The 13,989-nt window shown below is 30.6% G+C and overlaps 3 protein-coding genes across 5 annotated transcripts in view; 1 reads left to right on the forward strand and 2 right to left on the reverse strand.

Annotated features, from left to right (window-relative positions):
• The window catches only part of If (integrin subunit alpha inflated), a 67,316-nt gene extending 61,842 nt beyond the window's left edge, over window positions 1-5,474 (reverse strand). For both annotated transcript variants that reach the window (XM_083058400.1, XM_083058397.1), the window contains exons 1-2: window positions 5,375-5,474; window positions 4,241-4,925 (exon numbers count right to left, since the gene is read on the reverse strand). In XM_083058400.1, the coding sequence (XP_082914526.1) occupies window positions 4,241-4,422 (182 nt within the window). In that variant the 5' untranslated portion in view covers window positions 4,423-4,925; window positions 5,375-5,474. The remainder of the gene's footprint in view (window positions 1-4,240; window positions 4,926-5,374) is intronic.
• Window positions 5,475-6,691: 1,217 nt separating this feature from the next.
• Wdr79 (Telomerase Cajal body protein 1 homolog) lies at window positions 6,692-8,835 on the forward strand. The gene is made up of 5 exons (XM_083058478.1): window positions 6,692-7,064; window positions 7,200-7,738; window positions 7,830-8,062; window positions 8,238-8,471; window positions 8,560-8,835. The coding sequence occupies exons 1-5, from the start codon at window positions 6,822-6,824 to the stop codon at window positions 8,772-8,774; spliced, it is 1,464 nt and encodes a 487-aa protein (XP_082914604.1). The 5' UTR covers window positions 6,692-6,821; the 3' UTR covers window positions 8,775-8,835.
• A 179-nt stretch (window positions 8,836-9,014) lies between these two features.
• On the reverse strand, window positions 9,015-13,636 carry LOC145948899 (uncharacterized). Of its 2 annotated transcripts, none has more exons than XM_083058477.1 (5): window positions 13,378-13,636; window positions 10,070-12,486; window positions 9,663-9,858; window positions 9,406-9,552; window positions 9,015-9,324 (listed from the first exon to the last, which is right to left on the reverse strand). In XM_083058477.1, the coding sequence occupies exons 1-5, from the start codon at window positions 13,550-13,552 to the stop codon at window positions 9,287-9,289; spliced, it is 2,973 nt and encodes a 990-aa protein (XP_082914603.1). In that variant the 5' UTR covers window positions 13,553-13,636; the 3' UTR covers window positions 9,015-9,286. The 2 variants fall into 2 exon arrangements, with proteins under 2 accessions (XP_082914603.1, XP_082914602.1); XM_083058476.1 differs by having other exon boundaries at window positions 9,018-9,324; window positions 9,406-9,555.
• Between the last annotated feature and the right edge of the window lie 353 nt (window positions 13,637-13,989).

The following is a 13,989-nucleotide window of genomic DNA, read 5'->3' on the forward strand; positions in this document are numbered from 1 at the left end:
ATGCGACGGAATGCGTGTAATTATGTTAATTCTTTTTTAAAATACAATATTTAAATATTAGTACTGTTTAATTTAGTGAAAAGGAAAAATGTAACTTAGAATGATTATAAAAAGAAATGTTAAGAAAAATAAATCTATTATTGTAAATCATATAGTACCAATGTATTATGCAAAAAAATTTTTAATTAATTTTTTTAAAAAATTAATATTGCAAATATTTAGTTGGAACACTTAAATTAAAATATTACGTTATAATAAAGATATAACAAAAAGTTACGTGTTCCCAATTATAAGTTTAAAAAATGTCTTGTTTTAAACTTTGTGATTAAAAAATTCAGAAATTTTTAAAAATCAACTTAAAACCATTAATAAAAATTTCTTTTATATAAACTTAAACACACACAAAATACAAATAAAATTAGATTAGATCTGAACAAATAAAATATCAAATATTAATGATTTCAAATTATAATATTTAGTAAAATATATATTTAAAAAACGTCATAACATCATTTTTACTTTTTAAGACGTTTTAATCTTGTCTAGATTATTATTTTATGGGTATTTATTGTAAATTAATGCGAAGTAATGCGTAATTCCAGAAAAAATGTACATGTATTGCGACAGTGAGACACCCCTCGAATTTAAGTGACAATAAATTAACGAACGAATTATTTCGATGCACGAAAAGATAACTCGTTGAAAACAACGAAGAATTAATGCGAGATTATGAAAGATTTAAATTGCTTGCAACTCTGATTGTGTAACGTAAAAAGAATTCGATATTTTTTTATATACTGTATATATAAATTGCATGGAAGAAGAGGAGTTATCTCTTTCTTTTCGAATTTCAGTTTCCTATAAGATTTACGCGGCAACTCTCGTTCACGCTGTATGCGAGCGTGATTGTAATCGTATTACATTTTTTATGAATGGTAAACGAAGATTACATGAATATATGTACGACCGAGCAGATATATGAAAGAGATTACCACCGCTGGTGGTAATGGCATATTGTGCGGACCTTAATATTAGCTCGTAGATATTAGGTGGCATCGAATGCGAGATGCACGCTGCTCCCAATCATATGTATGAGACCGCAACGGGAGGCCGAATCTTAATTCAGTCTTCTCCGAAACAAGATTCCTTTAGTTCACGTTTGATATTTGTTCATATATGTTATCATAAAATATTTTATACGTGTTTTATATAAAGATTTAAGTATCTTCTTAGAGATTTAAAAATCTTTTTAAATGAAGATTGTCCATCTAATATTATGAAATAGCTTTCTGTTTCTCTAGCAGTCAAAAATGTAAATATCCTGCTCTCTTGCTATATATTATCATAAAATATTTTATACATGTTTTATATATCTTTTTAGAGATTTAAAAATCTTTTTAAATGAAGATTGTCCATCTAATATCTAATATATTATGAAATAGCTTTCTGTTTCTAGCAGTCAAAAATGTAAATATTCAGCTCTCCTGCTACAATGGTTCGGAAAAAATTATGTGCACATATATGTGTACATATAAAAATACCAAGAGATGCGTAAAGATATTGCAGTGACTAGTGACTCGTCGTTAGATCACTAAGCAAACTTCAACAGTTTTTTAATCGATAACTTGTACATGATACATACTAATATACATGATACGATTAAGTTTTGCATTTCCATGTATAAAAGAAAATATATTTCAAATAAATATTTAAGAAAAAAACATATTTCAAAAAATACAAAAAAAATAAATAAAATGTATTCTTCTAAGATTTTATATCAAAATATTTGTCTATAAATATATTGCTAAAACAAAGTATATATTCTTTTCACTCTGCTGATGCAGCCGAGCGTTTGAATAGGAACTCGATCAATGAGAGAACCCGTGAAAAGAGATAAGATCACGTAGAGTAGATCGTATAGTAGATGGAACGCGCAGATTACAAAAGTATTAATCAGAGCGGTGCGGGAGTGATGAACCGCCCACATAATGCACCGTGCAGTAGCGATGACCTAACATCCTGCATCACGGAGTGTCTCGTGCTATACGAAAGTATCGATCCTACCTGGTTAAATCGTCGCGCGTAGATGGATATTTCGGATGATGATATCTGCGACGATGAGAGGAAAAAGGCGACGAAGAAATTGATTATTTCTTTCTCGGAACGCGATAAACTCGTACGAGATCTAAATTTGTCTCCATCCAATTATGGCCCATTTTTATTCGCGATCCTAAGTTAAGATTTCGCGATATCAGCTGCTTCATACACGAGCGATAAAAATCGAACGATCAACAGACAAGTATAAATAACAAGGTGCCATTCTATTTCGGGGATTTAATGGCAATCGCAGGCGCTTTAAATCCCCGTGAACGGTGAATTAACGAGCGCGCGAACGCGAACGCTCGTAAAGCTCGCGTCGAGCTGGCCTAAATATAAGCGCCTACGAAACCTCCCGGTGTAATCCGGACTTCCTGCGGCCTTTTTTCACACCGACCGTGTTCCCTCTCCATTATTAATGTAATGCCGTTTCATCATTTAAGTAATACTGTTTATTAAAATAGTATATCTTTTTCTCATCTTTCAAGAATAATAACGATCTCTAAATACATGTCTAAATAGAAAATTATAGACGTAGATAAACAACATATTAAATTTAATTTAATTTTCTTTGAAAAAAATATATTGAATTACAGATTTGTTTGAAAAAAAAAAAATTTTTTTTTCTAATTCTGAAAGCTATTGTGCTACGAAAATAGACTCATCTGCTCTGCTTCACTGCTCATAAGTCGCAGCTAATCGCTAATCGCCTGCGAACGTGTACAAGCGATCGTAAACACAATATTCCATTGTGCCACTGCGTTAGGGTCGACGGCGATTTTCCCGCCGATTCTGACGATGCGGGCTGAGCTATTAGCCGCGTTTCCCCGTTTCGTCGATATTATTTATAATCGTCGCCGAGACGCGCGAGAGCTGGAGCAGAAATGTTTATTCGTAGGCGTGAGTCACGAAATTCGAGAACGAGCGTTCGCGTAGCAGATCGCGAAGCGGCAGAAGAGTCGTGGCGCTTTTTAAGGGTTGCAACCGTACTAAAGTGTCCCTCAAGTTTATACTTATCTGTGATGGATGGAGGATTATCGCTCGTTATTAAAGCCTGAGATGAAACACGAGACCCTTATCCTGCTCTCAAACGACGCCGGGGTTATCGTTCTATCTCGTAATGTGTGACAATTTATTTCGTAATGCAAAATAAGAGAAATAATCTATATTTTTGATAATAAATAGTTTTTATAAGTTAATATGTTTCGATATTTTTTTTTTATATATATAAAAAGAAAACCGCGAAATAATTTTATGGCTTGATCATTTAGACAGAAATTTAAAACAAGTGATACATTAATTTAAAATGTCCAACATGTTTTTTTTATTTTACAGCAGTTGGATAAGTCAATCATTTGAAAATCGAGTGGAAAATCAACACCCGCCTAATGAATTAGAAGAAAAAATTAAATTTGAAATATGAAAAAAATATTGAAATATTAAAAATTATATATTAAAAAAATTTATTATTTTCTATTCTGTTATATTAGAATTATATCGTTTACGTGATTTATCTATAGACATTTTATAATTAAAGCATAAATAAAATGCATTAAAGATTAAGATAGAAAGTAATTCAAAAATGCATAAAAAATTAAAATAGAAAGTAATTTAAATTATTTTTCGATTGACATAATAATTCTTGTAAAGAGCGTCAGTTTTTCTGCATTGCTTCTGTATCGCTTCATACAATTTTAATATAATTTAATTATTCCAAAAAATTGAAAGATCTATGATTATGATGAATAATTAATGCAATATATGTACGCAAGAAAAATGTGGGGTAATGCAGTACATATAATATGGTACTTCTCTTTCTAAGGTATCCCATGTGTCATCGAATTATGCTACGCTTTTTTAAGACCGATGAGTAAGATTCCTTTTATGATACATTGTAATCAATAATCAGGATTTTCGTCTGAATTTTTCTTAATATTGTATTTATATTCTTTTAAATATATTCTATTTTATAATATACCTTATATCGTCACACATTTCAAATATAATAACAAGGGGAATTCAAAACATGCTATTTAATTTGAGTTATTTCGAGCCAGTATAATTTCGAACAAAATACGGGCAGTGTTATTATTTCATCTCATTTTCAGAAACTATTTACTACAATAAAAGGTTAAAAACTTACCATCCACGGGCGAATTGATCACGATACGTCGACACGGCGAAGCCGAACATAGATCTCTCCTCCATACGATACACCGCGTAGTGTTTCGTCTCCACGTTGAATCCGTCGACGACGCATCGGGGTGACGATCCAAGGACCACGAGCCCGATGAAGAGGCTGCAGAAAAATCTTCTCAGCCACATCTTGTCCGCTGAACTGTCACCAGATGCACTACGAGCACTCTGTCACCGCGTGTCGAGTCACTTTCATATATATTATTTATATACGATTATTATCGCGATCGCGTAACCCGAAAAAAAGATGCACCCGCGACACTACTACTACGGTATATCGGACTTAACGATCGCGGATCTATATTAACGCGTTGACGCGCGCGCGACAGCCGGTAGCAGCTGCACCAGCCGACGACATGTGTCTTCCACGAGACCTTCGAGATCGCGGCAGGGAGGAAAACAGAGACAGCCGGAGAAGTCTGCTTGACGGACGGCCGCGGACAGACTGAGTGGAGAGTGCGGCTCTTTCGGGTAGTCTCCTCACTCACTTGCTCTGGGCTCTCGACGACCGGAGAGAGACTAGGCTCCCACCCACGGCGCGATGCCGGTCGGAGCATTTTAGCTCTTGTTCGTCGCGCCGGCTGCGATTAGATATGTCTCGGTGCGTTGCTGTCAATCAGGATTCCCGCGATCTGTTACAATTGTATTACATATGTATTTATTACGATTGTTTCATTATCATGCGGAATAAGGATAATTGAAAAAAGACGCTTAAAGAGAGAGAGAGAGAGAGAGACGCGTGTCGCGAAAAATGGCAGCTATATTGTCGATATGTATAGAAAAGTATCTGATACTTTTTCGCTGTAGCAATCAATTAAGATAATACACATATATATATTTGTATAAACGCTCTTATGTATTTTATCGACAAAACTTATTGTTTTCTCACGTAGAATTGAATTGGAAAGTTAATTTTCTATCTAAAACGAGACTCTCTCTCTCTCTCTCTTTCTCTCTCTTTCTCTAACAAGTATGCGATTTTGGTTGAAGGTTTAGACGCATATTAATCTTACACTGTTATTTCTCTTCCTTCAAAAAACTATTCTAGTTTTATATTTACCAATAGATATATAATTAATACCTTTAATTCGTGTGGCAGGACGAGCTTTTACGATATATTTACTGCAAAAATGATCTAATAGTACTTTACAGAAGCGCGCGCGCGTTTTACCTAACCTAACCATCGACAAGATACTATTATAGATGGCTAGCTCTAGGTTAATTTTCGTCACGATCGAGTTCAATTTCTCCGAAGAATAAATGGCTGTGATTGGTCAATGATCGATTGATCGATCTCGAGTCGATCAACCCCGCTTTATTTGAATCGTTTTGATTGTACCAAAAATAATAAATACGAATCATTATTTTTATTATCAATAGAAAATTCTGCATAAAATTTTATATAAAATGCCATTATTTTATTATTTTATTATTTTCTACAGTAAAAACTGTAGAAAATAATAAAATAATAAAATAATGGCATTTTATATAAAATATAAAAAAAAAATATATATATATATATATAGGTATATATATATATATATATATATATATATATATATTTTTTTTTTATATTTTATATAAAATGCCATTATTTTATTATTTTATTATTTTCTACAGTTTTTACTGTATATATTATATATATATATATATATATATATATATATATATATATAATATATAAAATATATATAAAATAAAATTGTTAGAATATATAATATATACACTATAAATAATATACACTATAAAGAAAGAGAGAGAGAGAGAGAGAGAGAGAGAGAGAGAGAGAGAGAGTACACACAATGATATGGCATTTTATCAATAGAAAATTCTAGCTGCATATACAGTAAAAACTGTAGAAAATAATAAAATAATAAAATAATGGCATTTTATATAAAATATATAAAATATATATATATATAAAATATATATAAAATTGTTATTGATGTAATTGTTATGAATAATATACACTATAAATAATATACACTATAAAGAGAGAGAGAGAGTACACACAATAATATGGCATTTTATCAATAGAAAATTCTAGCTGATGCATATACAGTAAAAACTGTAGAAAATAATAAAATAATAAAATAATGGCATTTTATATAAAATGTATAAAATATATATAAAATAAAATTGTTAGAATATATATATAATATACACCATAAATAATATACACTATAAAGAGAGAGAGAGAGAGAGAGAGTATATACACAATGATATAGAAAATTCTGCATATACAGTAAAAACTGTAGAAAATAATGAAATAATAAAATAATGGCATTTTATATATAATATATAAAATATATATAAAATAAAATTATTATTGATGTAATTGTTATGAATAATATACACTATAAATAATATACACTATAAAGAGAGAGAGAGAGAGTACACACAATAATATGGCATTTCTGCAAGAAGGAATTTAACAATGAAATGGACAGTATCACTCGTAATTTTTACTTATGTGAAAAAAATATAAAAATTTAGAAGAAAAAGATCTCTGTTTGTACAGTGAAGAAATGGAAATGGAATGTGATGAAGTCGCAGTAGAATCACGTTTGTCATTGATAACAACGCAAAGTGAAGCTTTAAACAAAAATGATAAAGTCCAAGATGACGCAGAAGGCAGAAAAAAAGATGACCAAATACAATCAGAAATGCAGACTGAAGACTCTTATAATTTAACGAATAGTAAAATTTACGATCAATCTAGCAAGCAAACAAATATAACCTCAAATGAAATTCACCTTCATACTTCATCTGTAAGTTTAATAGAGAGAGAGATACATAGAGATTATATTTTAATCATTAATTATTAATATTTTCATATAATATTAGTCGAACAAATTGTATAGTAATCAATTTTCAAACTTATACTATAACCTCTTAAATTATAGGTAACCCATGATACAACATTATTCTCAGAAGGAATAACAAATCCTACAACATTAGAAGAAATAGAAAATAGTGAAGTTGTAAATATAACCGAGCCAAGAAGTACAAATTCAAGTGATATTGATGAATCAACAGAATCTACCTGTATTCAATACAACTGGTCTAGAGCACCGAGACCATTATGTGTAGCTACTAAAGAATATCAGCCTACAGATCTGTATGAGAATTTTACAAAAGGTTGCCAATGGTCCCCAGATGGGACATGCTTACTTGTACCATCAGAAGACTTTAGGATACGTATATATGAGCTCCCCAGAGAGTTATACTCTGGCCAATTTCCATCCAACTTTATACAGACCGATTTTAAGCCTGCTCTGACTGTTAAAGAAGGAGGTCTTATATATGATGTTTGCTGGTATCCCTTTATGAATTCGTGGGAGCCTATAACATGTTGCTTTCTCAGTACTAGTAGAGAGAGTCCTGTTCATTTGTGGGATGCATTTACAGGAGACCTGCGTGCAACATATCAAGCTTACAATCAGTTAGTATCAGTATTTATATTTATTTTGATTTGAATTATTTTGAGATTTGAATGTAAGAGTATCTTTTTATTCTTTTTATCTTTTTTTCAGCGTGGATGAAATAGAAGCCTCTCTTAGTGTTCAATTTGTAAATTCAGGAAGAGAAATATGGTGTGGCTTCAAAAATGCTGTGAGAACTTTTGATACGGATCGCCCTGGACGTCAAACAAATACCATTCAATTTAAACACGATTTTCCAAATATGATTGGGTTAGTCTCATGTATTCGTGAAAATCCAATCATGCCAGGTCTAATTGCCCTTGGCACATATTCTAAGTATATTGGTATGTATTTTCTACTTAATAATGTCTATTTTCTATTTAATATATATAATCTTTCTACTTAATGTCTACTTAATGTCTAAATTTCTACTTAATAATTTCTACATAAAACTACTTATTACAGGATATTCTTGAAATATTTTTGATTGTATTTTACTTATATTTTTTTATATTTTAGGATTGTACAAAGATGGACCACTTTGCACTTTCCAAACTGGAAGTGGGGTTACCCAAGTTGAATTTAGTTCTTGTGGAATGAAATTGTTCTCTGTTGTTCGAAAAAATAATGAATTTTTATGTTGGGATCTTCGTAATCCTGGAACTGTTCTTTATTCTTTTGAGGGAAGACAGTCGGATACTAATCAAAGAATACAGTTTGCTATCACACCCGACAGTAAAGAAATAATCTCTGGTGAGTTAGTAGACATAAAATAATAATGGAATAAGAATATAGTGTATAAAATATATAGTGTATTTTATTGATATTATTTATTTTATAGGTGGTATTGATGGAAATATCATTGTGTGGGAATTACCAGAAAATATAGATTATGAAGATTGGAATCCAAAATATAAAATAAAGTTGTCTAAAGATTGCATAAATGGAACAAGCTTACATAGAAGTTTACCAATAATAGCAACTACTTCCGGCCAAAGACAACATGATATTAAAAAGCACAGAGACAATAGTGTGAGATTATGGTGGGTTTCTTAAATAAAATATAATTTTAGATCATAGTTTATTTACAATATTCATGTAAAAAAAAAAAAAAAAAAAAAAATTAAATATTTTGTATGATAATAAAATTTATAAATTATATTTTATAAATCTTTACTCATAGTATTAGCTTAAAACAGTTTTTATACCTTGTAATTTTTTTATAATTTGATTTTTATTTAGTAATTTTATAATGAAATAATTCTACAATTTTTTTGTTATATCTAAATGCCTACATCTAAAATTCTACAAAAGCACAGATGCAGAAATGCTATTTCAGAAATAAAATTATATCAGATATAAAATTATAAAAATATTAAAAAATACCTCTTATGATGAATATTCAATTATAATAAACAAGATAACAGTCGATTATTATATAGTACATTAATTTATGTGTGTACACATTGCTAAAATGTCATTTATATATAAAAATTTTTAATTATAGCGTATTACTTATTAAATACAACATATAATAAATATATATCAATGTAAGTAATGGAAAGGCATTAATTTTTCAAACTTGATCTCGTAACTCTATTAGGAGCTAAAATAAATCAATTTCAATAGAATATTTTGTTATGTAATTATTACATACTTCTTTTGTTATGTTATTGATAAAACTTACGTTGTTTCAATGTATCCCATGATATAAGATCTTCATCAAACGCATGTTTGCTTCGACTTCGTCTCGAGGGCGTCTTACTACGATTTCGTTTTGAATGAGGAGTCATAGGTAGCACTGGTTTGTTTTCAGCACATGCTAAACATGCTTCTGCTGTAACAAAATATGATTACATGAAGTATATGTATATGATTTCTAATATATATATATATATATTTATATTATTTCTAATATATACATATAAATTCAAAAAATGTTACCACTAAATGCAACGCTTTTTCGAGCTGATCTTCTTTTCTTATCAATATTCTCTATCGTATTTTCCATCTCTGTATTGTCTTTATTTGGTGTCATGTATTTATTTCCATCCTTTTGTGATGATTTTAATAAACTTGTTTTACGTGATTTTACAGGGCTCTTATTTTCCTTTTTACTAATGCTTCTTTTTGGAGTCATCTAAAAATTTTTTTATTTGATTAGTTTCTACTTATTATAATAAAATACTATATAAATATATTTATGTATAATAGATGTATGTACAAGAGGTATAAAAAAATTGTTATTAAATATTATATATTTGTTAAGATGTTATTCTATAGTTATAACATTAAATATTCTAAATATTAAAAAAGATTTAACATGATTATTAACATTATATATAACTTACCATTTTGCTATCGTTTTTGGGAGTGTTATTTATTGTAATAGTTCTATTTCTAAGTATTCTTATTCCCACATCATGATTTTCCTTGTCTGTCGTATTTGAAATTGTTTCAGAGGTAAAAGATGTCTCACTGTGAGTTGGCAATGGTGTTGCAGATATAATATTTATATCTATTTTTGCTTTCTTTCTAGATATTTTTACATCACCTGGTGATGATTCTTTATCAGATATAGAGAATGTTGTGTCATTAAATGAACACGCATTAGAAGTAAAAGTATTTTGAACAGATAATTTAGAGTCATTTGGTTTTTCTTTTAATCTTTGTATTTCAGCCGAAATCTCGTTAACATCATCAAAACTGTCATCAGAATCTTCGGTTTCAAAGTCTAATTTTCTTTCAGCGTTAATGCACTTTTGTGGACTAAATTCCTCCAAATTGAGACTGTCTATCCTGCTTAAAGCAGCGGATAAACTTAATTTAGTTTGCATTTCTTCATCAAGGGGAACTTTATTCAGAGCTATCTGATCATCAAAATTGACTTTATGTGTAGATTTTACACGGATCTCTTTATCTATTAACTCTTCCGATTTCTTTAATATACTCTTAGCAGGCGTTTGATCAGAATTAATATATGATATTGTGTCATCTAATTGAACTTCTGGTGTTTTACACATTCGACTTATTTTCATAGTTACATATGGACTCTTTATTTTTTTGTTTTTATTGTTGGAAAATTGCACTTTCTGTTCTAAGCTTGTTCTAGAGCTTTCACGTCGAGCAGAAGTCGACTTGAGCACATAAGTAAGATCGTGGGACTTAGATTTCCTTGTACTGTGTTGAGTGTTAGTTTTATTGTCAAAAATTGCAGATCTTCTAATATTCTGGGAAGGTGTAGAATCTTTCACATTTATATTTGTATCTTGGAGCTCCGTATCTTCTTCATTTAATATTTTCGCTTCCATCTTCTTTCTTCTGGCAGCCAAGATTAATGATCGTAGCGAACTTGGCTTTGAAGATACAATTTGTTTTTTAATAGGCACTCGTTTTTTGGCAGCAGGTTTGGCTGCAGCAATGATGCATTCTTCCTCTTGCCATCCTCTATTTCGACGTTGCTCTAGTTTCTCAAATCGTGAGTCACAATCAATGACTTCCATATATGCCATATCCCAAAATCCTTGCAAATCTCTGCATGTAACCAGTTTTTCTCCTTTTCCAACTTCGCAGTCTTCCACTAAACTACGAAATCTTTCAAATTTTTTATTTATTAGCAAATTTGTCTGTCCTACTGCTTGATTTATTTCGTACGTAGCATCATCTGGAACATCCTTTTCTAATTTAATGTCCAACCATTTTCTACAAAGTTCCTTAAGTCTCTCCGTTTCTTTGTACAACAGAAACTTGAAGTACTGTGCGGTGCGTTCCTCTTCTTCCACAGATATATTTAAATTTTTCATAACAGTGTCTTTGGTTGGAATTTCATTGGAGGATAAGTGACCAATGCCAAGTCGCTGCTGTTGTTCTTTTCTGGCATTCTTCTTGCCACGGTTCAGTGTAAGATACGGAGAAAAGACAATGAGGTCTTCCATAATATAGTTTTCTTTACCAGAAGATGTATCACTTGAAATACTCTTTTGTGAGGGTGTTTTCATATTAATATTGTCTAAAGATTTATTTATCAAGGAGTCTTGTATTGCCTGTTTTTTCGATGATGATTTAGTTGTAGTTTTATTTGATTCAAATGTAACATCATGTGGCTCACAAATTGATTCATTTAATTTCTCTGATGATTTTCGTTTATTTGATGATAACTTTGGACTTGTAGAAGTTTTAAATTTTGCTGTAGTATCATTGGTATCAAGAATTTCTGCATATGATTTTTGTGATGATATATCCTTCTCTTTTTTTATATCAATTTCTTTGCATGCTGTTGATTTGTCTTGTATGAAGAAATCTCCCTTCTCTTGTGGCGTTTGTTCTATTGGTACCATACCAAATAGAGGCATTTCATGCAACCCAGACGGAGGTCTAAATTCATGATTAGGAGGAGCGAATGATTTTTGTTTTTTATTAGATGTTGGCTTCTTGATATTCATGAGATGTTTTGTTGAAGTTAAAGGTGCATTCTTTGTAGTAGCAGCTGATTGCTTAGCAACATGCATAGCTGCTGCTTTAGCTAATAATCGTTTTTCTGTAACTTTTGTAATCCGTTTTTGTACATTATTTGACTGTGTTGCTTGCTTAGATGTTTTTGCAACTGCAGTTGACACATTGCTCCGAATCACAGGAGAACACAAAGAGTGATGAACGATACCAACTTTAAATGCAGGTTTTTTTGTAACATTTTCCAACTTCTTCCTCCTATTGCGTTCTTCTTTCCATTTTATTAATTTTTTCATACGTGTATCTGTAATATCTTCAGCTAAAAATAATAGATAGATTTTTGCTCCTGATTAGTAAATTTAACATTATATAAATTAACATGAATATAGATAAATTACGAAAAGGAAGGATATTTATCATTTTTCATATAAACAGGATGTCCCCATGTTAAATGATCAACATTTATCAGTATGTTTTAGGAGTATAAACAAGAAAAATTATATTAACATTGATCCAAAAATTTCATTAAAAAGTTATAATAAAAATATTAAATATAAAGATAATAGCACAAATTTACTGTTGATATATAAATAATAAAATAAATGTAAGAATATAAATTGGCAATGTTTATCTAATCTGTTTATTCTAGCTATGTTTCTTATTTCAGCTTACTCAATTTATTTATGGAGAAGTGTAAAAGTGTATTATACAAAGTAAAAGTGAAAGTATATCATAAAAGTTAATTTATGAAAAGAATTCATCATAAAGATTAGTTTGGTACTAAAGCAAGATGAACATGACATTTATTGAATCAATATTTATATTTTTCCATTTTTATGTTTATATTTTTTTCTTGTTTCTATTTATAGGAAACATATTGGCAAAGGTTAATCATTTGATTTTCAGTTATCCTTTATAAAGAAAAGCAACTTCTATTGCACACACATATATACATTATATTTAATCATTTATATATTTATATATAATTGGCATTATATTTTCTTGCTGTTAACTATTAAATAGAATTTTATTAGCAAACTTAAAATTTATAAAAGCTATCAAAATTTATTCAGAATTATATCAAATGTATGACATGTAATTGTGTTGATTTTATTTAATATTTAATATTTAACCACCAAACATTGTCAATGATTCTTGAGCAGTACAGCTGAATAAAAAATAAACAATTAGAAGCTCTTCGTCAACTTACTGGTTTGCGGACTGGTGGGTACCGAGACATCTTCTAATTTGCGATTATTATGGAAGGCTCGCGTTCTCACTTCCTTGCGATTTTCCGCATGCTTATAAGTGCGTAGAAGTCTACTTTGATCCACATGTCCGAAACCCGGACGTGGATTCTTATATTGCTGCTTGAAATCCGACATTTCGTAACGATTCAACGTACCTCCACAAATTCACGTGCGCTCAAACAACGGCAGTACAACTGAAAATCGCTTCAAACTGATAGTTGCGACGTTGAACGTCGAGATAGCGGCTTGCCTCGGCTGCCATTGGTCAATTCGAAATAGTGAAATCAGTCTTGCCAACCGCTAGATTGCGAATAATCGGGACAAAGAAATCTAAAGGCTGTATTACACTGCTCTATCGGATCGACCAATCGGAGCGAAGCAGCTGGCCAGCTGATTGGTCGAGCCGCAAACGTCAACAGCAATCCCAATCGCAACTCGTAGTGTAATAGGACCTTAACGGGCGCCTTCTTTTTTCTGAATTTTAGCTGATTTTAGATTTGCATATCACGTGTACGGACATAAAGACGAGAATTTATCTCAAGGTAATTCTGAGGCCGAGTTTTCAAAATCAA

This window comes from Prenolepis imparis, unplaced genomic scaffold (assembly GCF_030444845.1).
Source record: "Prenolepis imparis isolate NDT839.2.m4 unplaced genomic scaffold, iyPreImpa1.0 SCAF_2, whole genome shotgun sequence".
NCBI lineage: Eukaryota > Metazoa > Arthropoda > Insecta > Hymenoptera > Formicidae > Prenolepis > Prenolepis imparis.

What these genes read in the sequence shown, in the direction of transcription:
- Wdr79 (XM_083058478.1), top strand. Translation starts at nt 6,822, where the DNA reads ATGGAAATGGAATGTGATGAAGTCGCAGTAGAATCACGTTTGTCATTG. An exon ending in TTCACCTTCATACTTCATCT is followed by an intron (nt 7,065 to 7,199) that starts GTAAGTTTAATA and finishes CTTAAATTATAG; the next exon opens with GTAACCCATGATACAACATT. An exon ending in ACATATCAAGCTTACAATCA is followed by an intron (nt 7,739 to 7,829) that starts GTTAGTATCAGT and finishes TCTTTTTTTCAG; the next exon opens with CGTGGATGAAATAGAAGCCT.
- LOC145948899 (XM_083058476.1), bottom strand. Translation starts at nt 13,552, where the DNA reads ATGTCGGATTTCAAGCAGCAATATAAGAATCCACGTCCGGGTTTCGGA. An exon ending in ACCCACCAGTCCGCAAACCA is followed by an intron (nt 12,487 to 13,377) that starts GTAAGTTGACGA and finishes TATTATTTTTAG; the next exon opens with CTGAAGATATTACAGATACA. An exon ending in AAAAAGCGTTGCATTTAGTG is followed by an intron (nt 9,556 to 9,662) that starts GTAACATTTTTT and finishes ATTTTGTTACAG; the next exon opens with CAGAAGCATGTTTAGCATGT.